The sequence below is a fragment of the Molothrus ater genome, chromosome 7, assembly GCF_012460135.2.
Source record: "Molothrus ater isolate BHLD 08-10-18 breed brown headed cowbird chromosome 7, BPBGC_Mater_1.1, whole genome shotgun sequence".
NCBI lineage: Eukaryota > Metazoa > Chordata > Aves > Passeriformes > Icteridae > Molothrus > Molothrus ater.
In genome coordinates, this window is record NC_050484.2 from 13,845,460 (window position 1) to 13,869,357 (window position 23,898).

A 23,898-nucleotide genomic window follows, 5' to 3' on the forward strand; every position below is an offset into this window, starting at 1 on the left:
TCTGCCCAACATCTCTGTATCATTCTACCCCAACAGGAGCTACACTGGGGGGCATCTGAATCTCTACAGCTCCACCAAAAGCAGAGATGACATGCTAAACCCAAGAGCAGAATTTTCTTTGTCTGGTGCCCACAGAGGATGGCATCAGCTGTTAAACCCCATAACTGACAGGATTGCATTCAGGCTGGCACACCGCAGACAAGAGCAAAAACATTTTTAAAAGAGCAGCAGATTTCCTGACCTAGAAGGTACATCTGTAGAAAAAAAAGAACTGCAGTTACCAGTGACATGAACTCTGCACAAGCAGTAAAAAGTAGCTGTCATGGGAAGCACACACTCTTGGCCTGCTCTGTGGTGCACAGGCAGCTGTGTACAGCTTGAGCAGACACAGGTGCAGGCTGAGAAACCCCTCACCTACCACCACACAGCTGCTGGGTGGGAAGGGGGCTAGGAACTGCAGCTAACAGAGAAGTCAGGCATATGGAGAAAAGACTTATGAAGATCAGATAAAGAGAAAAATGTAAGAGAAGAGAGGGAAGAAGCACAACATGAACAGTAAGGCAGATAGCAATTACTCCAATGCCATGATAGGGTAGGAGGTTCCTGCCTTGCAATCTATTCAGTGGGGCTCTGAATGGAGCTGTCCTATGATTGGCAAAAAAAGAAAGGAAGAAGCAGGAAAAAGCATGTGAATATGCAACATTTGATGCTTCTTTGGCGAGCACACATTTTGGAGGAGGAAAAGGATTCTTTGAAAGGCTTTTAAGTTATTAAGTACAACGTTAATCTAGAGCCCTGTGAAATCAGCACTCTTCACTACTTGCATGATCAGTCTTATGCTGACCCAGTGCTGAATGAATTGCAAGCATCTGTCAATTTCTGTTCATTGGATTAGACACTGACCTCAGAATTTTCAGGTTAAAGACTCCCTTTCTTGGGGCTTTGTTTGGTAGGTTTTATTTAATTTCATCTTATTATTACTGATACTTCTGTTTTCTCAGGAGCCAAATCAATTTTATTCCTCTTGGTTTACTAGCATTTCTAAATCATCCTTTTTCTTGCAACCCCACAGCATGGCAAGATTACACAGCATGAGAACTAGTGGTGCTATTCCCACCCCAGTTTATTTCTCTCTTTCTCACACTCACACATACTTCTCACAGGATATATCTGTTCTTCCTGACAGATATAGCTCAAGGGAGGGAAAGACACTTTGAATAAAAATACCTATATATAGAGAAAGGCTTTGTCCTTGTGTCTCCAAGGTCTTATCTAGCTAGAATTCAGGAAGAAGCATTCCACTGGATAAGAGGGGCACTCTTACCCAGCTCTGGCTGCTATTGGAAAGAGGCTGGGTTAACCAGCCCGGCTAGTCTTTGACTAGCTGACACCCAGTAGTTCATCCCTACACCACTGCAAGGTTTCGTTGCTTCTTTTGCAAAAGTTTGGCCAGAGATCCAAAAGCAAACATGAAAAGACATATAGATTAAAATCTACTTTAATATGACTACTGGTTGAATTAGATAAAGTACCCAAGATAGGCATGAGGTTAAGAATATGGAAGGTAAAAAAAAAATTTCTGGATATAAAATTCCTTGGCTGAGTAAACATGGTGCCAGTATGATTCTTGTTAAGACCCTTGCTCAGAACTTCACTGCTGGCCTCCCTTGCTTTGCTTGCTCTTAGCTTCTCTTAGACACTGTTATCCAGGCTTCCTCCTTTGGTGAGGTTACCAGTTCATATTTTGCCTCCATGACTTGTCCTTTCACTGGGTGGAGATACAGTTTCCTTACCAGGACGCTCAGCAGAACTGTGGCCACCATATAGGCAAACCTGAGGGAAAAATCAGGAGAAAAAAATGAAAACCTTGCTATGATGTAAATCTGCCAAAGGACAACAGCCAGCTTGGACAGGCTGTCCCAGCAGTAACACCAAGATCCTGGAAGCACCTTCCCTCCTGTCTGCCACAGAGACTCACTATGACCTCCTTCCCTATGCTCACCTCAACTCTGGGCACTCCTGGCTTCCTGAGAAACCCAACAAGGAGAGGTTTTTCATGGCTAATTCCTCATTGAATCTGTCTGGGTCATACCTATAAAAGATGAAACACATTAGGGTTTTCTGAGCAGGCACAGCATCCTTTCCCCAGAAATGTGCACACACAGAGAGAAAAGTAAAAAACCGGAAATGAACCAGAGAATCTCACTATTTGTTCTCTCTGGGTCATTCCACGCAAATGGATGAAGGCAATTGTGCATCCATTCCATCAATGTTCCCAGCTGGTCAGCTGTGTCCCAGCTTGGTCAAAATGCTGACAAACTGAGGTAGTGTGAGACAGGGCTGGAACTAGGGCACATCCCCAGGGCACATGCAATCTCATTTGTCTCTCTCTCTGCCTCTTTGAGTCCCTTCCTTTTTCACTTCCAAAAATATTTCCTTTTTCTCCTTGCCCCTCACCGTTCTCTTCAAGCAGCTGGTGTGTGTATGTGTATGTGCTGGGGGAGGGAAGCCAGTGACTCATTGAAGTGAGAAAAGTGGTTTCCAGCTTTAGGATGGTAGAGGCTGTGAGAAAACTATTATCCAGGGCTGGCATGAGTTAAAACAAGGGAAACTAATAAAATAACATTCAATTTAAATATTAACCCCCCTCCAAACACAAAATTTGATGGACAAAAGATGGTTCTTTTAAACCTTTCTGCTAAATACTTCAAGTCTTCACTTCCCTGCTTAAACATCCAAGGTCTGCTTCTAGCAAGGTGAAAGGGCATGTGGGTGCTGATCCTTAAAAAAAGCAGCATCAAACTTACATTCCCCCTGAACTAAAGTGAAAATTACAGATTTTGTAATAGGAGAGAAAAATGCACCTGCCTAGCAAAAAAGCAGGGAGGGGCAAACATTTTTTGGACAGTAGGTGAGTGAAAGGATCACACAGAGCTGGTCTCCTACTTCTGTTATGGAAATCTTCACGTACCTCAAGCTAAACTGCGACGCCAGCCTCCCTGAAACAAACATACAATGTTCATAGCAGTCCTCAGTGTAGGTCTCATGGGGTCTCAGCAAAGCTGAACACCATTATGACCTACCTTGGGAGGCAATCCCTGCCAAGGGGCTCATAGACTGGTGCATCGATGCCTGACCCCTTTCTAAAAAGTGTAATTGCAGGAGAGGACAAGTGCTGTTCTAAAGGCTTTATTCTTTCTCCTAAATCTCAGCTGTCTGTTCTCTCTGTCTAGAATAACTGACCCACATTTTTTGCAGCCCAAGTGAAGTAAATCAGATACAGGTTAATATTTGCCACCTGGAGGTCACAAGAAGCTACAGGGATTTTTTTCTTTAACCTCCACTGGCCTAGATCCACTTCAGTTTTCACAAACAGAATGAAATACTGAGGCAGCGTTTCCTTTCACCCTAAAAAAACCAAAACTTCAGACTGACATTTCCTCCCTCGCATCCTTGTTTCATGATGACAAGCAGTGATTCCAAAGCCATTCAAGTCACTGTTTCACAGAAAACCTTTAACAGAAGTTACCAGCATTAGCCAGGGAAGCTCTGTAAAAACAAAAAAGTTTTTACTAGACCCTAACACATACATGCACACACACAGACTGGAGCATCAGAGGAACCTGACTTTAACTGCCCCATAACCATGCCCATGGAGACAAAACAAACCCAGACCTTCATAAACTGATTTTCTTACAGACTCCCTTTCATCTCCAGAATCTGCTTAAGGCAGGCCCTGCAGCACAAAAGGCTGTGCTGCAAGATCTAATTTAACAAAGAAAAGGAATTAGTTGCAATTACAGTTGATTCTACATACTTGTATGGTGATGGCCAAGATGAACTATCCTGCAGCATCACACCAAGAGCATAAAGCACAAGTGTCTGCAAAGAGAATTACAACACATCAATGAGGAAGGAAATGCACAATTAAAGACACCTCTCGACAGCTCTACTGGATGATGATTCTTCTGTAGACTACTCATATTTAGGTGGATTAAAAAGACAATTATGCAGTATTCATCTACAGATTTTCATAATCCATGCCCAGATGTTAGGATTTTAACTTCTAAGAATCACGCTGTTGGTGGTTACAGAGGGTGTGACCCCATTTCTCTATGCTTACTGAGATGTATGTATGGAATACTTTACTCTCAGGAAGGGAAGGTGATATGATGAGTGATATGATGAAGCCTGAAACAATGTTCTTTTATGCATAACTAAGTCCATAGGCCCCTTCAAAAGCTTACTCATCCAAGAAGAAAATCTGCTCAGCAAGATAACATGAATTTGCAGAGCCTCTCCCACAGAGGAACTGCAGGCAAACTTTGAGCTAAACTGTACTTTCAGATGACAGAGCACCTGCTCAGGTTCAACACTGACAGAAGAAATGGTCTTCCTGCCTCACCCCTGGTCTGGAAGAAGAGGGAACAGCAAATTCTCCTACAGGAAAGGAGTGGCCTAGCGCTCCCAGCACTGCCCTACCTCTTTAGGGATAGTGTGCTGGTCGACTCTGCCCTCCAGCTCCTGCAGCTGTGCAGCAATGGGAGTGAGCTTTGCTGTCCGCACTGTTTCACACAGGACCTGCCGGCAGTACCTGCAACAGTAACCCTTGGTCAGTGCCAGTCTCACAGAGAAGCTTGTCCACATCCTTGTGGCAGCAAGCAGAGCAGAGTCAACTGCTTTATTTAGAGGCACTTCTTTTTTTTTCTTTTTGACAAGGAGTCCCAACATCTTTGTAAGAAGCATTAAATCTCATTAACAGCTTTTATAGAAGGTTATTGGAATCCCTCTTCTTTCAGATTTTAAACCAAACTAAATCTGCTAAAATGCATGAAGACATCAGTCCTTTTCCTGTACCTCTCATTCATACAAGAAGAAGCAAGAAAACCACACACACAATATTCCCTAAAACCCTAACACTAGTCCAAATATAAAATGCACCAGGTTGCACCAACATAACAAATGCAGAAAACATAAAGGCACACTGTTGACCAGTCATCATTACTTGCAGCCCTTTGAAAAGAAGATTGGTCCATGCTTTCTCTCTAAATATCTCTATATCCAACCATGAAAATGACTGATTACTTCTACTACTAAAACTAGGACAGAAACCAAATAAGACAGTGAGCAAAAATTTTGGCCTAGCAGCCAAGGCACTGATTCTGTGCTTCTCCTCTGCTGATGAACCTAAAGGGTTTCCTACAGACACCCTAAAGTGAGCACCTTGGTCCCTGTGTCTGGAATGCCAGCAGATTCTCTCTATGTTACAAGTCATCCTGTGGTTTGATCACTTCCAGAAAGAAAAAAGGGAGTAAGCAGCTTTTGGATGTCTTCTCCTGGCCTAGTGCAGGCTAGGCATCAGATTCCACATGAAACACCTGTCCCCACCACATGACACAGCCTTCCTCTGCATTCCTTCTATAGGACCCACCTGAGATGCTCCATTTTCTCATGGGTAATTGGTCCCTTCCCCAGAACACGGTCCAGCTCCTTGTAGAGATTCTGCTGAACATCTTCTGAGGTTGTCAGGAAATAGACTGCCCAGGTGCACACTGGGGAAGGAATCAAGACAAGACTGGACTCAGAAAATTCAATCCTTTACAAATGGCATTGAGTTTCCTTACTTCCTATATTTTCAACATTACTTTTTGGCCTAAAAAGAAGGTGGCCTCTGTTCACAGCAGGCTGTGCTGATTCTGTATTCAGTAGTAGGAACAGAGGCTGAACTCCTGTATAGCAAGAGGCTCTGCAAGTTAAGATTCTCTTTCTGATGCTTGCTTTGCAGGACACTAAAGCACTCAGTCCCACAGCTCTGGCAAAAGGACCCCACAGCCCAGCAAACCCAGGGGAATCACAGCTATTACACCAACCATGCAAATGAAAGGCTGGTTTGTTCAAAGCTTTAGAAAATTCCCTTATTTGGGGGTCTTCCCTAGCACATCTCAGGCCAGTGCTCCAGACAGCCAATGCCTGAGGCTCCTGAAGGGAGCTCTCTGCAGATGTTGGCCAGCACTTGTCCCCCTACATCTATTTCTTGAGGTAGTTGAGATTATCTTCAAATGCAGAGTGAGGAAAAAACCCTGCATAAGAAATAAGTGTGTAGGAGGCAGTTTCCCTAAAGCTACAAGGAAATGTTTCTAGCTCTCAAAAATGTCTATTCATGAGAACTATCTGGAATCTTGGACTTCATGATCCTTCCAACTCAGAATATTCTGTGATTCTGTGAATCCGTGTGGATTCAAGCCCTTAAAATCACAGACTTCCTGGAGTACCTGGAGAGGATATTCTCTGGAGAGAGAACTACCACAGTTGTCTGATTTACTTCCCATTTTCTAACATCTAGATGCATCTTGGAGGTTTTCTTTGGAGTCCCAGCCCCACTGGCTGAGGTACAAGGCCAGATAATTGTCCCTTTATTGTAAGGTATTTTACACAGCTTCAGTTTATATTTTTATTTGTTTGGTTTTTTTCATAATCTTTGCATAAATCCCAGAGTAGCTTCTTTGAAAGTCCTCCATACATGGAACACACTTATCCTCCTGAAATTCCAAGCACCCAGACACATGCTAGCAACTCTTTCTTCCTATATGCCTGAACCTATTTTACAACATGATCTTTGTAGCTTATTTATTTTGGTGTTTTTCTTCATCAAATTTAGCATCAGTTGTCTGGGGTTAAGAATGCAAGCAAAAAGCAATGGGGAGAAATTCTAAGGTCCACCATAAGTCTGGAAAGGTTGTCAAACACAGCTTAGGTTCAGCTCACTAACTGTGAGGCTGTGTCAACAGTCTGATGTAAAAATTAGCTTCTTCTATATGTCTGTAGCTCAGGAGAAAGAATGATTAATACAATTTTTTATTAGCTTAGGGTAAGTCTCATGTCATCACACACAGTTTTTGGCAGCTGAGTGCAAGGATGGGAAGCTACCTACAGTTACTGTACTTACAGTTAGCAGTGATTACACATCCTGCCAAAGAGAAAATCATTGTATCTTCCAGAATCTAGGAAAGAAAATCTACTTCAGGGAATGAAGTTCATAAGACTGTAAAGAGAATAAAGAAGTAGCACACTCTCCACTCAAGCACATTAAACCCCTTTAGTGCAGAGAGCAGGAAATACATCTAGAAGACATAAACTGAACTCTCTGTTGAACCTCCACTGAATTGCATGAGACATGCTTAACATTAACATACTTCTGGTTTATAAAAATAGCTATGAAGCACTGGCAAGGAAATCTACCAAAGTCTAATGCAAGCAAACACTGCAGGAGTGGAGAAAATGAAGCAGAAGCCCTGCTTTGGTAAAAAAATCGAAGCTAAGATGCAAGAACTTATATTAATCAAAGGCTACAATGTAATGAATTGTCCATCTGGCAAAACTCCATTACTGTGTAAGGAGGTAACAGCTGCACAGACCTGCTGGTCACTCAGGCTCCCCTGCAGCAAGGTGTCTATAAAGACATGCCTGTTGAATGATCTGCCTCGGCGCTCCTTTGTAACCTTCTTCAAGATGGATTCCATCTCCACCAGAGCTTTGGAAGAAAAAAGAAATGTTTATTTTAAAACCTGGTCATCCTGGTGATGCAGAGAAGCAAATTCATCTTCCCAAGCAGATTTTCAGACCAGCTGTCCCTGCTGGGCTCACTTACAGAAGCAGGCTCTGTTACATGTTACTGTCAATTTGGAAGGCAGTATCCCCAGTTTAGCTGAAAATGCAGGAACCAAATAACAGAGGTTGCCTATAAAAAGCCATCCTTACAGGTATAACCAAGGTGTGTACTCTGTGAGCTGAAATCACGCATGGGGAAGACAAGTAATGTTGTCAAAACATCAGAGAATGCATTCTCATCAGCCCCCATGAAAACACTTATGAGCCACATAACTCTGGTTACATGAGCTGCAGAGTTACAATTACTGCAGCACCAGGACTGATGGAGCCCCTTTGGCCAGGGGTTCTACAGGCAGGGTGAAAGAGGATGGCTCTGTGCTAAAGAGTGCAGACACAGACAGAGGAATGGGGGGAAATGTGGGAGGGTCTTGGCAGAGTCCACACATCTGAAGATATGTGAGTGCCTAAATCCTGTGGGAACCAGGGGGAGTTAGGGAGCTAGACATCATTGCCCGTCTGGCTTAAATGACCTATTGATGACTATCCAAGAAACATGGAGTAGAATTTGGGTCTGAAACTCCATTTATCAAGGCCCAGTTCAGGTCCTTTGTCTCAGAATTACCTTCCTTCCTCCTCTGTGCAGGAAGGCCAGCAACACTCAAACACCAGGGCTCACTCTCTGGAGTTTGTGAAATTTTGTCCTCACACATCATCATACTACAACTCAGGAAAAGTGACTATGGGACAAACCCATTTCAGTGGCGCAGAAGTTGTCCTCAGGTTCTGAAACCCACAGAACCAGAAGCATAAAGAAGGAAACACTGGGTTTGGAGGATTTACAAACAAAACTTTAGTTCCAGATACCATCTACTTTAGTTTAGCATCTTATCCATCAATACTGAAATGGTTTAATTACTAACAAAAAAGACAACCTAAAATTAAAATAACTTGATATAAAATATATTAGAAATAAAAGTACTGCTGTAGCAGACCTAAATCATGTTATCTTGCAAGAGCACATCAGAGGCTATCTGATGGTGTATCCAACAAAGCAGCATCTCTGTACCTGTGTCTTCCAGCTTGTGAGTGACTGTCTGGCAGGACAGGCCCCAGATGGTGCATCATTTGAATGCCCATATGGGCCAAATCCAGGGGCTCCATCTGTCTCCACCTAGCACAGCTGCTTGCCTCCAAGAGAGGTCAAAAGTGGACACGAGGGAACAGAACAGTAAGGGAGGAAGCACACCCTGATTCTTCCCCTCTATCACTCTCCAGACTGGACAGACCCTGGAACTAGACCTGGAACTAGAGTTCTAGTCCTACAATTTCTCACATAAAGAAAGGCAGCTTGGCACTCAACTCCAAAACAAAGATCTAATCTGACAGTAAGTACAATGCATTATGACATGATGAGCAACTCTAAAGAGAAGCCAAAACAACTGGGCAAATGAAGTGCTTTCACATGCTAGCTAACTCCTAAGTATTAATTAGAGTGAGAGAAAACCCCTAATTTTGGGAGAAACGTACCATCTTCATAGTGCTTCTTCCTAGTCATGTTTTTGTCAAGAGACCCATCCAAGAAACCTTTTCCAATCTCTGACCAGATCTGGAAGAAGGAGAGAGAGAACAGCACCATCACTTACCACAGGCTTAGACTGCTGGGACTATTCTATTCTTCCCTAGTCAGGAAAATGAAAACACCAAATAATATTAGGACTTCCTGTCAATGTGGAACTGGTCTCTTTAGGACACCACATCCCATTTCCCACTATGTCTATGATAGCTGGAATTAAGCTGAAATTAAACAACTATAATTACAACTGTAGAAAAAAAGCTATAGGAATTTTAAATGGGAGACGGAACTGGTTCTTTCCCACTCTTATCACCAGCATGTTTAGCATCCCCACATGTGGATACAGGTGAGGTCTCCTCAGATTTTCCTTTCTCCACAATGTCACAGAGCCTTCAGAAGATCTTCAAAATGGAGAAATCCACTGGCAGTTCCAACAGAGTTTAACTGACTTAGGTACCAAAGACCTCCCAACTGCCATTGGATCTGGGTTCCTGATCCCCATCGATCCTCTAGAAACACCTCAACTCATGACAGCAGGATCAGCAGTAGGATCTTTCTAACAGTTTAGAGTGTTAGAGACAGACCCCTCAAGCTCATACTTTAAAGTCTCAGCAGTAGCTTGTACTAAACTGTACAGACAGTTAGTACAAATTCTGTGTTATCAGTTTGGAAAGATTGGATAGGAGATTTCCTGGCTCTGCAGGACACTTACTGCATCGTGGTGCCTGCGGAATCGGATGACTTCCCGGTCATCTTCGAAGCTGCTGCCCATAGCTGTCTGTGTGACAGACTTCATGGCAAAGCCCAGCATGTGCTGGCAGAGTGGCACATGTTGTGCCTCAGGGAGAGACAGCCATTTGGCCAGCAGCTCTTCTGACAGCTTGAGAGGGAATGAACCATTAGTTAGCAGTAACACCAGCAGTCTATTTACCAAACACACCCTGGACACATTCCCACCCACTTCCTAAGGCAGACCACACTTTCATGGCTATGGAATAATGCTAAACTCCTTCCAGGTTTCTTCTCATTGTTAAACAGTAACATTTCAGCCTCCAATCTTCTGCTTCTTTCAAGGCTCTCCCCTAACAAGGCAACTCTACCCTCCTCTCTTGTTCCCTCTGTCACAAAAGAAACCTTAAACCCTTTAATACAGACAGAATAGGAAAGAGATTAATTCCTCCAGAATAGGAAAGAGATCATACTTTGGCTGCTGGACTAAATCAAAATCACCTCTTTGTGGCCCCAAAAGCTGGTTTCTTGCTCCATCCTCCTGTCCAGGGAAATATATCTAGAATCCAGGTGCTCCAGTATCTTTAACTAAAATCTGGTATCTTGGCATAAAAATTAAGCAAGCTCCACCCTTCCCCCAGCCCACTGGAGCTAAGAGAACGCAACTATTCACACCATGAAAGGCAGAGGCTGTTTGCTATCTCAGATGCTTATAGCCCCAGCACTAATTTGAATGCAGGTCCTTTATCCTAGTGATCATTCTCACTAAACCTTCCCCTGTGAGCCACACAGGGCTTCTCTGCTGTACAAAGGCAGTTACCTTCTGGATGAGAGCAACGTTACTTTGCAAGGACTTGGTCACACCGTTCTCATACAGTTTTCTCCTCATGTGGCTCTCTCCTGTATCCCCATTCAGGCTGGACTGGTACCTCAAGAGGGATTTCAGCATTGTCTCAAAGGGATCCACTGAAAGCAGAGGAAACATCATTCAAAAGTCACACTACACAGGGCTGATTAAAACAGCAGCCTCTTTAATTAGATACTGCTACTTCTGGGCAGTGAGCAAGGTGTGGCTCCTTCCCCTACAACAGCCTCTTTGGGGTTTCAAGTTTATCTTGCTCAGTGTGGGCTGGTACCTCACAAAGTCTTTTTCCTAGGGCTGATTGCCATCCTGTGATCAGCTCCTCATGCAGAGTTTGCCTGCTGGCTCTACCAAGTAACTCTTCAGTAAAAATGCCTTCAGAGCTTGTTCCCTGTTTGCCAGTTCCCAGCTGGTTGTGCCACCGACTTGGTGACAAGAGTGAGTGTGGCATGGTCTTTCCCCTTCTCCTCCAGCCTGACTTGCAGGCTCTTTAGCACATTCCCTTCACATGTGGTGTGCCCTCCTGCCCTGAACATGGCCGTGCACTCAGGATATACCAGTTCATGACAGACTTAGCCAGAGGCTGCTCCCGACACTCCTTCCCTTGCGTCACAGACCCAGCAAGGTCTGTTTGATACCCTACTGCTCCTGCATGATTTCTCTTTTGGGCACTGAGTTCCCTCTTGAGGAGCTCTTCCCAAACTAGCACCTACCTGTCTGCCAGCGCTGCCTCCAGAACAGAAGCTCTGAAGCTCCTACAGAAAACCATACCCCACTTAGCTACAGAATGCTTTCTACTGCTAACCACCTTCTTTCCATCTTCAATCCTTCCACATAGACACTTGCATCAGTGTACAAACTAGACAAAACCACGTCACTTCCCAATCCATGACTCACTTCAGTTAGATTTTTAACTCTGAATTTCACCACCAAGGACCTCTATTTAATAAATTTGCTGAAGGATATTAGGTGTCAATGCAAAACTGCGCAATACAGCATGGCATATGTTTTTCCCTTTCTGTAAACCTTTTAGTGTGTCTTGTGGAACTGACAGAGTCTTTAAAGAGCTATTTGGAAGCAGCAATCAGGGTTTTCAAGAAGGATATTGTCACTGTTTATCACAGTCTGTTATTTCTCCCAGATGGAGAGTAAAACCTCTGAGGCATCAGAAAACATCAAGGCTGGGCTAGACACATATGACTTTACCAGCTGTGGATGTATCTAGGATTCCCCACAGAAACTGGGGCCTCATTATGCTACCAAGCAAACTTACACGAAGAGAAAATTCCCACCTGCAGAGGACTTACTACCTAAAGACATAAAAGCAGCTAACGAGGCCAGAGGCATGAATATGGTAATCTTTCCCAAATGTTTTTCTCTCACATCTTTTCCCTTCCAATGTTTTTAAGCTCTGCATCTCACCCTCTTTCCCACTTTGAATGACAAGGAGCATGAGCATGTGTCTTCTGGCAGAGCAGATGGTACCTGCGGCTCTCCACGTGGCGCAGGCTGTTATGTGCCTCTAGCTGCTGCTGACAATTCCTCCTCCAAGGTGCTTTGTCATGGAGCTGCTATTGATGCCACAGATCCCTGCTGACTGGCACTGGCACAGCCAGGCACAATACTGGGCAGCCAGGAAGACACATGGCAGGTGGCAAAGCCCACACAGAAAATCCGGCAAGCAGAGGCACCCAGAGAGGCTGGAGGATGCTTAGAAGCAATGCCTGCTGAAACTGCAAAGTTTTCCTGCTGCATATGAAAGGAAACTGCTGGATTAGCCATAGGCTCTGGGTGTTTTTCTGCCAATGTCCCTAAACTAAACTGGCAATCCTACACCACTGATACACACTGTTGTGCACTCAGGGCTGCAGAGCCCAGGCTGCCCGTTTGCTGAGGGCTGGCTCTGTCTCCTGCTGTTTGGGAAAGGGCTATTTCTGCACAGCTGTGGGACGCTAGTGACTCCACAAGGCACAAACTGCCTCTGGAGAGACCTCTGTTCTGCCAGCACTTGCACAGACTTCATCCTTTGTCCTTGTCTTGGAAACAGCTCCAGGGTTACATTTTCACCCCTCCTAGTGACATATATCAAAATTTCGACTGTTCTTTTCACTTACATGGAAATCTCCCCATCCCAAAGACCTCAGAGTGCTGCCCTGGACACCACTGCAAATAAATATACAGAAAAGATCTAACTGAGATCAAGCACAACTGAACATCAGAGTTAGAAAGGACCTCTGGACCTGCACAGTAAAATGCTCACAGTGAAGTCCTGCTCAGACAGGCCAGGACCCATAGCTCCATCTCCAGCATGCAGTGTGCTTCAGGTTCATTGCCCCAACCCAAAAAGCAACATCAACTCAGGAGAATTTTCCAAGTTGGTCTCTGAAGCCCCTGCTCCTGGCAATCCTGAATTAGTCCATCCTCTTCACATCCACATTGTTTATAGGCCTGAACAGCTTCCCCAGAGCCCCTCAGGGGAATCACCAGTACCAGCTACAAAGTTTTACTTCCTTTGAATTCCCCTTGCAAATTAATCTCAACCAGGCTTTAAGAGGCCATGAAAACATACCAATTTCAAACACTGCTTGAAGCCTAAGGAAAAAGTGTCTCCTGGCATTGGAAATGTTTATAACTATGAATCCAATTAGTCCAGCTTCAAGGCTTTGATGAGAAATGCATTATCTGCACCTCTCTCTCTCTCCCCAAGAAGTTTGGCCATACCTGTGACACACATATGAGATGAGAGGAACCTTTGTCTGGAGCCAAATCCTGTATTTCAGCCTTGGAAACCAAATGTCAGGTATCCATGAAGATGGATGGTGGCCTCAGGCACTCCAGCTGACTGAGGAATAGTCACATGGCTGGGTTTTCAAGTGGGGCTGAGGAGTCAGGAGTTGGATATAATGCAGTCCACTGTGGGCTGTCTCCTGTTCCACAGCACTGTGTGCACAGCAGAGATATGGGCAAGACCCCATCTCCAAAAAAACTACAGCAGAGATATGGGCAAGACCTCATCTCCAATAAAACTTCAGCCTGCCCAGAGCCAGCTTGTGGCTGAGACCCACTACAACTCCTGTTCCCACTCACCAAGAAAGGGCATAGAAAGGGCTTTGCTACAGCTACTCAGCTCAGTTTATACCTCAATGCTTCAGGACATATCACCTGTAAGATTCCTCACCCCTAATAAAGCTTGAGCACTTCTGGCAAGCATCAGTGCTAAAAGAAAAGCAGTGATACAACTAATATTGCTGCTCTGCCAGCTCTGAGGTTGTAAGAACCCTCCTTCTCAAGCCTGTTGCCTTTATGAGGATCCCTTCAGAGGCTCTTTCTTCATCTGGGCTGAACACACTTTCCCTGGCTTCTCCTGCACAACAGGCTTCCCACTCCTCTGAGAGCACTGGCAGCCTTAATTTGCACTTGCTTTATTCAAAATCATGCCTGAGTATAGAGGTCAGAGCCACACACAGGACTCCAAGTCTGACTCATGCTCATTTTGTGCAAAAGTCCTCTCTTTACTGAAAATCCATGACTCAATATATCCTTTTTTTTCCATGGCCATGTCATCCCATAGGCAATTCATGCAGCTCACTTTTTCTCCTCCTGCTATCCCAGCCCTCAGGGATATCCATCTCACTCTGCTGCCCTGTGCCAACAAAGGGTTCCAGAATAAAGCCAGCAGGGTAGGACACTAACATAAGATGGAGTATTTCATGTCCCCAACACTGCATTTCACTTTTCAAGACAATCTAGCCTTAATCCCCATTTCAAGTACCAGTCCAGTATTTATCAGTATCCAAGCAAATTCTGAACTGAATCCCTGACATAAGCACAGTTTTATCACTTTATTTGTCTAAAAATCTAATTATCAAATTTTAACATGCATTTCCCATTTATCCCCCATGCTTAAAAAAATATGTTTAGCCATTGGCATAGCAGGATACTAGGCTAGTCTGTAGCTGCCTGGGTCACCTAATTTCCTGCACTTAAGTCCAGGCACTGCATTTCTCTTTCTCCAATACTCAGATCCTCCAAAATTCAGAACATTTATGAGAACTTGCGTGTGCAGGGGCCTGTCACCACTTCTCTGAGCTTTGAGAAAGTGACTGTCTGCTTAATTTCTCCCAAACACACTTGAGAGCATTCAGATCTTTCAGGGTGGTTTTCCACCTTCTGGAGTGTCATCGTTATCCACTGTGTCTTGCTGATCCTTGTTAACTCCCACTCCTTTCCCAGATTGTCACCATTTCTTTTTCTGATTCTGTCAGGCAACTGTACATGAAGTTTACCCCTCACGACCCCAGTGTAAAGTGAGCTATCTGCCTGTGCCTAAAGACAGCCTACAGGATCAGGTCAGAGGTGTGCACCCAGCACCTCTGTCAACCTTCTAAAGAAAAACTGGGAAAGCAAGAGATTGAACCCAAGCACCAACTGAGTTAACTTATCAAGTATGATAACCTTAGGAAGCAAAATGCCCACCTAAGAGGCTTAGGCCATAAATTAAAATACTCTCTCATGACTAAGATGGTCAATTCAGCTAGCAGTATCACCATCCACTTCCAATACTGGAAGATCATTAAAGGTTTTCACTACAAAATTCTACACACCAAAAGAAACATGAAAGGTAAAGAACTTCTCCAAATAATAGTTTGAAAAGCCTCCATGCTGAACCATACAAGGCAGTTATCACAAACTAGCAGAGCTGTTTTCAGACCTAATTTACCAAAGTTACCTCCTAAACTGTATTTCAAGCTTTTAAAATGTATGCCAAGTGGCTACAGGATGTTCATCTTGCTCTATCAAGTGACTAATGAGCATGATGCTTTTCCTGAATGTTTGCCTGTAGAGAGATGGTAAAAGACACAAGCATACTGATTTCCTGATGGCCACTGGACAGCAGTAACCCTTGGTCACTGATACTCTAGCTCAGTAAGCAGGACCAAAGTCATACCTGAACCACCATGTCAGCTACAAAGTCTCACCTTCTTTCAATGTAGAATGAAACCCCAACTTCCTCTGATGCCCAGTGAGGCCAGACCAAATGGACTCAAAAGACAACGTAAAAGACACTTACACAACCGGTTGGGGTTAACATGCTGTTTCAGGAGATCGATGGAGCCGAGGCTGACAACAAGACGCCTTCCAAACCAGAAGGAGACCAGTGGCCCATATTTCTCATGAAGGTTGACAAGAAACTCATGTAAGCTGCTGCTGGCAATGATATCTGGCAGGTTGCCATCCCTGAGAAACACAGAGGATATCTGGTCATGAATAGCATCCTCTGCCAATGCTGAACTTCATCAATGTGAGAGAGAAACCACTTACTTTTCATCAGTTGGAGCCAGCCCAGGGATACCTGATGCTTGCCTAGATGCCTAGAGTAAAAGGAAATGCATCAATCTACATGAACTTCAGATTTTATACAGGTCCCACACCTTTCCGGCAGGAGAGATGAATTTTCCGCACCAATACCACTACACTACTTACAAACATGAAACAGGAGCTGAGTATGCTACATCTGCAGGCTTTAAACCTGCTAAGCCGATAAACCTCAACTGTGTGCCTGGTGCCACTGGCTAAACCAGGATTATTCATCTGTTTAGATCAAAGATGTCTACGTAAAGATTTAAAGGGTCACGTTTGCAACGTAGGGTATTACACACTGATTTGCCTCGGAGGCCTGCAAAAATACAAGGCGAGCAGACGACCGCGCCTTTGGAAAGCAGGATTCATCCCGGAGCCCGTAAGGCAGGAGAGTGCCGGGGCTGCGCCGTCCCGGGAACGCCCTGCCCGCAGCTTCTCCCGCAGGCCTCTGCCACGGCCCGTCCGGGCCCCGGGCTGCGGGCCGGGGGCACCGCCCGGGCCCAGGGGCTGCGACGGGCCCGGGGCTGCCTCGGCCCCGCGGCCGCTCGCTCTCCGCCCGCCTGCACCGGGGCCGGGCCGGGCCAGGCCGGGCAGGGCCGAGCGCCCCCCGCCCCATGGCCGGCAGCATTACCGGGTACAGGTAGAGCACGGCGCCCACGAGGATGAGCAGGAAAGTGACGGCGAAGATGGCGAAGTCCAGCATGGCCAGGCCGGGGCGGTGGAGCGGCGGCGGCTCGGCCCCACCCCGGGGCCGCCGGCGGGGCAGGAAGGGGCGGACCGGGCTGGGCAGGGAGCACGGCTCGGCTCGGCTCGGCTCGGCTCGGCATGGGGAGCCCGCGGCGCCTGCTGCTGATCTCCAACTCCACCCTGCACGGAGGGGGCTACCTGGGCCACTGCCAGCAGCACATCCAGAGCTTCCTCGGGCAGTAAGCGCCGTGAGGGGCTGCGGGAGCGCTCCCGGTCCCCACTTCCGCCGTGCCCACCGCTCTCTCCCCTCTCTCCTCTCCCAGGAAGGTAAAGCGGGTGCTGTTCATCCCCTACGCCCTGCACGACCGCGACGCCTACGCCCGCACGGCCAGGGAGAAGTTTGAAAGCCTGGGTAAGGCCGGCCCGGCTGCGGCGGCCACGCCGGCTGTGCCCGGGACTGCCGGGCCGGTACCGGGCACGAGGAGCAGGCTGCGGGCACGGAGCGGCCCGAGACAGCCGTGGGGCACACGGGCTGGGCTGGGCCGGGCCGCTGCGGCACGGGCAGCAAGGGCAGTGAGCAGCAGGAGTCGGCTGCGGACTTCTGCCTGGAAGGAGATGTTTTAGAGGCCTCCAGAAGAAATCCTGCTGCAAACACTTCTGCTCACTCCAGGGAAGAAGATTTTATCCCTAACTATTAAGTGGCATCTTTTTATCTTTCTTAAGCACATGAGGGAACATTCTTCCCATATATCTTAAACCTCTGCTCAAGCCATGGTTCTAAGTGAAGACCATTACTTAAAGCACGTCAAGGAGCCGGATAGTTCCATGATGGACAGCAGCTGAACTTTGCTTGGAGCAAAGATCTCTGCAGTCTACAGCAACACCTCCACCTAGTATCTATCACTGTTAAGGGTAACTGTGGGGCTGTTAGTGTAGTAATAATCAGTACTCACTTGCCTGGGCAGCACACTTTGCTCCTTGACTTGCAGGAAGATTGCTGCTGTCAAATGCCTGTGTTCTTCTGTCTCTCTCGACACTTCCTGTACTCAGTGAACCCTGGCAAGGCAAATCTATCAAAGTCAGACATTTTAACAGAAACAATACTCAGATCATGTATTTGCACAAGAAGGGCTAGAGCCAACACATCCTGTCAGACCTCAGCATAGCCAAGCTGAGGACTAACAGCTTTTTCCTCATTTTATAGTTACCTGGTAATGCTCAGGAGGATACTGTGCCTTAGCCTGCACCTGCTGAGTGAAATGCTCTGCTCCTAGAAACTGAGTGCTTATCTCCACAAAACAAGTATTTCCTTTTGTATAGCTGTATTAGCCCTGAACTAATATAGGATGTACACTCTGTTTTACGTCGTAGAGTTCTCTGAAATTTCCCTGGTTGAGATATTTGGCTCAGGGTTGGAGGAGGTGGGCAGAGAGGGATTGAACGTATCCCATTCTTCCACCAAACTTACATATTAAAAGGTAAATACATTTTCATTTAAGGTTATGGGCTGGACAGCATTCATGAGTCTTGTGATCCAGTGGAAGCTGTAAGGAAATCTGAAGCAATATTTATTGGTAAGTTTTACTTCTTACTCCCCAGTGAAGGTTTATATAGGGCACTGGACTAGTCCTGCTCAGAGGTGGCACTGAAGACCAACAATTAAGCAGTTAGGCCTAGTAATTAGAAACTACAGAAGACAGTAATTGGGAGCCCTAAGACTCTAAATTTAGTGGTGGGCTGGGAAGTTAGATTTATTAATGGAACTTCATCTCCACTAAATTTCAAATTATTATTTTGAAGAGTACTTCAGTGTAAAAACATGATCATAACAGCTGTATTATCACTTTAGCAAGCCCAAGAAGTTCTAGTCCTAATAGCATGGGTATTGGAACCTGGGTATTGGAAGAGAGGTCACTGTCAGACAGTGGCAGCCTTACAAGGATGACTCAGGGCATGCCCATGGCCTGCCCAGTAACCATTCCTCTGAAGCTTTTATTGCTTCTCAAAGCAGGATACTGCCCTGAATAGAGCATAGAACTCATGGTGCCTGCTGAGTTTGTGAAGGCTTCAATTAAAACTGATGGTGAAAGCATGCTAAATAAGCTGAACTTTGTTTCTGCAGGAGGTGGGAACACATTCCGTCTCCTGAAAGCTCTTTATGACAACTGTCTGATACATGAGATCAGGAAAAGAGTTCTTGAGGTAAAACTACAGATTCTGGCCAAGTCTGAAGGGCTGGATCTCATGCATGAGCTTTTGTTCAGACAAGTCCAAGCTGATTCTGCATTTTTGTCTCTAATACACTTCAGATGTCAAGCCATCTCAAACAACCTGGTGAACTGAAAACCATGACCAAATAAGGCTGCCATTGAGTCATTAAAAAGACTTAAGGTCAGCAGTCTGTCTTCCTAGAGCAGTTTTCTAGATGCTGGATTGCAAGACCTTGGGATGTACAATGCTACATAGAACCCTAGAAGCAAACCACTCAAAATGCCAATCAAAAGACCAGTGCAGGATTTAATCTGTGTCCAGAAACCCTGTTTTTCAGCTTGAGATGTCCACTTCATATCTTGTTGATACAGATGTGTTCATGTTGCAGGTTGTCTACTAATAAACTGGTGATAAAGTTGGATCCATATGTGCCTTTTAGACAGTGTCCTGTTGATGCTGAAAATTACATAATTCTTGTATCTCCTTGGAACTGAGAGGTGTGAGTGCCATTGAGCAGCACCAGTCCAGCTGGTGAATCTCATAAGGCACAGCAAAGATACACCATCTCTGGAGGAGAACAGAAGCAAGGTGTTCCCTAGCAATGTGGAACTGCAAATGACTTTATGCAGATTTATACAAGCCACAGTAAGGCCAGCTGCCAAGAATAAAGGTTAGCTAGGCTTATCTTAATATATAGAAATTCATCATCTGTTGTGGGAATGAAAGCCAAAAAATGTCCAAATGCCAGTTAAGTCTGGATAACTACATGGTTATATTACCACCAGTTGTCTCAAGACAGCTCTATTTTTACAAATTGCTAAGGATTACCTATACACTTGCATATTTGTGTGGCATTCTTCTATGTACAGCATAGTACTCAGTACTAATAGCTAAACAGTGCTAAACTGGTCATGGTTCTGGTACGTTGATGCTGTGACAACATTGCACTGAGCTTGCTCTCTCCAGAAGCTAGTTAAAAGCCAGTTCAGATATTTCCTGTAACTGCAACAGAGGCAAGTCTCTCCTCTTAATAGCAAAGTTCAACATGCTATGCAACATAGTAAATTCTGTCTTGGGGGGTCATAGAGTTGTGAGTACGAGGCAGGCAGCAGTTAGTTCTCTGACACAGAGAAGGTACTGCCCACCTCAGAATCTGAATTCTTGTTCTGCTTTTCACCTGTAAAGTTACCAGTAAGAGGAGCTGGAAGCACTAAGTCTGATCTGATTGATGGGTTTCTGAGACTGATAGAAGATGGTATAAAATTGAGTTCCTAGTTGTGGTGCTGCAGACTGATCATTGCTTTTGTCTTTCAGGATGGGATTCCTTACATGGGATCCAGCGCAGGAACCAACGTTGCTACTGTCAGCATCAATACCACCAATGACATGCCAATTGTTTATCCACCTTCCCTGCAGGCTCTAGGATTAGTTCCTTTTAATATTAACCCCCACTACCTGGACCCAGACATTAAAAGAACTCACATGGGTGTAAGTAAAGCACACCAGAACTCAGACAGTAACTAGGGTGTGGAGGAGTAAAAATAGTGTGCATTTCTGAGGCCTTACAAAGCTATAGAATGTCAAACAGCTGCTCCCTAGAGAAAATGGAAATGCCAATGAGGCAGTAACACTTCACTTCCTCCTGAAACTTAACTTTGCTTGGGAAGAGGAGTTGGCAGGAGTATTACTGAACAAAGTGTTTTTCACAAACAGAAGCTCTGCAATGTTTGAAATACCGTTGAAATGCTGGCTATCTGGCATGGAATGGGGGAATTAAAAAAGAAAAGATAAACCTGAAGTGTTAAGATGCAAAACACTGTTTCTGGAAAGTTCTGTCTTACCTGCTGCTTGGGAAGCCCTAACTTAAACATACATTAAGAGGCTTAAATATCTAAAGGTCTGAAGAAACAATCAGAACAGAGAGATGTTGAGATTCAAACAGCTGTGTAAGAAAATACCTGGGCACTGGTGTCCTTGCAGGGAGCACAGCCTGTAATGTCCAGTACAGAGCAAGAACATGCACCAGTACCGCTGAAAGAAAAACACTTCAGCCATCAAGAACAGATTTCCATACAGTGGGGAGGAGCTCCTTCTTGAAATAGCATGTCAGCTAATTCCTCAGGGAATAATCTGTGTGGTGCATCTTTTAACAACCTAAATACTTACCTCCTTGTAATCAAATTTCATGGTTAGAGGAAGTATTAAGAGTTAGGGAACAATGAAGATGGTGGATGCTTCTAGATGGGTGAAGAGATGGGTGTGCTTCTAGAATTTAGATGAAGTTGTAGGTATTCATTTAATCAGCTTGTCACTAGATTAGCAGGCAGTCTTTTCCCTATAAATAACTTCTGTTCCTTCTCTCAGAGGAGGCTGGAAGCCCTGTACTGTACCAAGTCCCTGCTGTGTTCCTATGTTTTTATTTCTTTACTGTTGCTCAGTTTAGCAGCAAACCTCAGTAAACATGACAGAGCTGTTCACAGAAGGAAATTCTTCAGTGTAATACCTACTTGAAGACAAACAAGCAAATATTTAATGACTGAAAATCCATGATTCACTACTCTCTTTCACAAAGGTTGCACCTCAGGCATTTGCTTCTACCACTTTCCTGGTAGTATTAGTACAATCTCTGCACACAGAGATAGTACTAATTAAAAAAAACCCCATGGATTAATTGAGTGGAAGTAAGTTTTGAGGTTTTTTAGGGTTGGGATTGTGTGAGTTCTGTTTGATCAACCTGCAGTAAATTGCTGCTAGTGATGAAGGGTAAAACACATATCTATTAAATAGAGTCAATCCTGCCATCCCATTCTGCTTGAGGTGAAGTGCCCGCTTTGTTTAATGTTATGAAATTATTTGATGTCATGCTGCCTGGATAGCTCCAAATCCTTACCTTATGGCCTGGGAAGCTAAATCTGTGCTCATTATTGCAGGAGACAAGAGAGGAAAGAATCCGCCAGTACCATGAAGAACCAAACACGCCTCCAGTTCTGGTGAGTAGTAGTTCTCCATCAGGAAGCTGGAGCATGATAAACATTTTAAATGCATTCATGCTAGCTCTCACTGTGGGTTCCTTGCCTGTCAAGCCTTACAATTCCATGGATTGGAATGCTAATTGTACTCTTGCTAAGAGCTTGAGCCTTGGATATTGCTCATTGTAGAAAATGGATTGGGGCCAATGAAAGCATACTCCTGTTAGTGTTGCTCAACACTATTTTAGGCAGCTCTGATCTTCCCAGTCACTGGCCACCAAATATTGGGTGTTGGGGGTGATGTGCATGCAGATGGTACAAAACTCCCCCTTAATCTTTTTGCAGATACTCTTAACTTTAATCTCTGTAATAGTTTCTGAACTTCGCACATTCAGTAGTGTATACGTAATTTCATTATGTCTGTCTGGGGAATTGGGACTTCTATGTTTCCTGTCCCTGTGTTTGATCTTGTACTATAAATTTTGTGCACTAACAAACCCACTGGCTGTTGCTCAACCCAAACTGGATCTAAGAATAACTGTGGGAAAAAACAGTTTCCTCTCCTCCTTAATGGTTTCTCCTTTAAGAGTGAAAACTGAAATAAACAAGAAAATCAACTTCTAAAACAAGATAACTCACCTATTTTTGTCTTTACCTCTTTGTTAGGTAAGTGAGAAGGTTTAGTCTGTAGTCATGGTGCCACTGAGATTGGCCTGCTTGTGACAAGCATTCTACCCTTTCACATAGCTTGAAAATAATTTTAAATATTTCCACCTCCACCAGGGCTTGCGGGAAGGTACGATGCTGTTAGTGGAAGGAGATAAAGCCACGCTGCAAGGAGTGACAGGAGCACGTCTGTTTTTGAGGTAAATGCATCACTTGAATTGATATCCTCCTTCAGGCAGAAAGGAAGAGAGGTTTCTGTTAAACTCCTGGCACAAGGTGCCTGTCCCCCCACCAGAAGTTACTTAATCCCTTGGTTCCATTTCTCTTTGGAGAAAATGTGAGTATTGTTTAATGCTCCAGAGGAGCCAGCAGTATGACAGCACTGCAAAGGATGTCTGACTAACCCAGTGTGTGCTCTAGCTCTGCATCCATTGCTGCTTATGTTTCCAAATTCTAAACAAGAGCCCCAATAGTCAGCTCCTTTATTGAAAGCCAGGGAAATGCCAATTTGGCCCTAATGCACTGAATTCCAGAACAAGGGAGTCCATATCTAGAATTACATGGACTTTATTGAGAAATCTAAAATGCATGTGACATGATGGAATCAAAACTCTGCTTGTTCAAAATAAGGGTGCCTTGATCTATCCCTAGTAACAGATAGGAGCAGAGTAGTCCCACCTCCCATTAAAGCTCACAGCATGGTTTCTCTTGTTTGCAGGGGTAAGAAACCAACTGAACATGAGCCTGGAACAGATTTCAGTTTCCTCCTGACTGACAGCAATCCCCTGAATCCATAGCCTTCCATATTCTGCAGCAAAAGTTACTATATAGGGAAGACACCGAGGAAAAAGGAAAGATATGCTTGTTGTCCCAGAATAGGTGGGGTACTTCAGCTTTATAAATAAAGATCAATATGCATTAGTGGACTCTTTTCCTCACCCCAATGCATGCCTCAGACACCTCCTTCCCAGCAAAAAGACACTTTTTGTTGCAATACTTGGAGAATCATAGCTAATCAAAGCTTGAAGGGGCCTATACATCACACATCCACTTTGATTCCTTCCCCACCAAAATAAAAAAAAAGTTGCCTTAATACAATTAAGACAGGACACTGAGTCAGCTCTTCCCACTGCCTACTTTTACCTGCTACATAAAAGAATTGTTCATTCAGTGTACTCCCACACTTACTTTAATTTTTGTGCTATTAATAAAGGGAGAAGTTATGCATTCAA

At 44.7% G+C, this 23,898-nt stretch overlaps 2 protein-coding genes across 3 annotated transcripts; one reads left to right on the forward strand and one right to left on the reverse strand.

Moving 5' to 3' along the window:
* Positions 1-1,482: 1,482 nt before the first annotated feature.
* On the reverse strand, positions 1,483-16,870 carry LOC118688857 (cytochrome P450 20A1). Its single transcript, XM_036386774.2, has 13 exons — positions 16,765-16,870; positions 16,095-16,144; positions 15,844-16,010; positions 10,731-10,876; positions 9,894-10,061; positions 9,136-9,214; positions 7,416-7,531; positions 6,947-7,001; positions 5,432-5,552; positions 4,483-4,594; positions 3,818-3,882; positions 2,003-2,092; positions 1,483-1,833 (listed from the first exon to the last, which is right to left on the reverse strand). The coding sequence occupies exons 1-13, from the start codon at positions 16,834-16,836 to the stop codon at positions 1,683-1,685; spliced, it is 1,392 nt and encodes a 463-aa protein (XP_036242667.1). The 5' UTR covers positions 16,837-16,870; the 3' UTR covers positions 1,483-1,682.
* LOC118688858 (alpha-aspartyl dipeptidase-like) lies at positions 16,796-23,898 on the forward strand. 2 transcript variants are annotated; one of them, XM_036386777.2, is made up of 8 exons: positions 16,914-17,059; positions 17,144-17,232; positions 18,320-18,394; positions 18,943-19,022; positions 20,346-20,519; positions 21,962-22,021; positions 22,784-22,866; positions 23,385-23,898. In XM_036386777.2, exons 1-8 carry the CDS (start codon positions 16,959-16,961, stop codon positions 23,461-23,463), a joined length of 741 nt encoding a protein of 246 aa, XP_036242670.1. In that variant the 5' UTR covers positions 16,914-16,958; the 3' UTR covers positions 23,464-23,898. The 2 variants fall into 2 exon arrangements, with proteins under 2 accessions (XP_036242669.1, XP_036242670.1); XM_036386776.2 differs by having other exon boundaries at positions 16,796-17,147.

Excerpts from the sequence above, each read along its gene's own strand:
- LOC118688858 (XM_036386776.2), top strand. The coding sequence starts at position 16,796 with ATGAGCAGGAAAGTGACGGCGAAGATGGCGAAGTCCAGCATGGCCAGG. Across the intron at positions 19,023-20,345 it reads TCAGGAAAAGAGTTCTTGAG|GATGGGATTCCTTACATGGG; the intron begins GTAAAACTACAG and ends TTTGTCTTTCAG. Across the intron at positions 22,867-23,384 it reads GGAGCACGTCTGTTTTTGAG|GGGTAAGAAACCAACTGAAC; the intron begins GTAAATGCATCA and ends TCTTGTTTGCAG.
- LOC118688857 (XM_036386774.2), bottom strand. The coding sequence starts at position 16,836 with ATGCTGGACTTCGCCATCTTCGCCGTCACTTTCCTGCTCATCCTCGTG. Across the intron at positions 7,002-7,415 it reads GGAGCCTGAGTGACCAGCAG|ATTCTGGAAGATACAATGAT; the intron begins GTCTGTGCAGCT and ends TTTCTTTCCTAG. Across the intron at positions 2,093-3,817 it reads TCTTGGCCATCACCATACAA|GTATGACCCAGACAGATTCA; the intron begins GTATGTAGAATC and ends CATCTTTTATAG.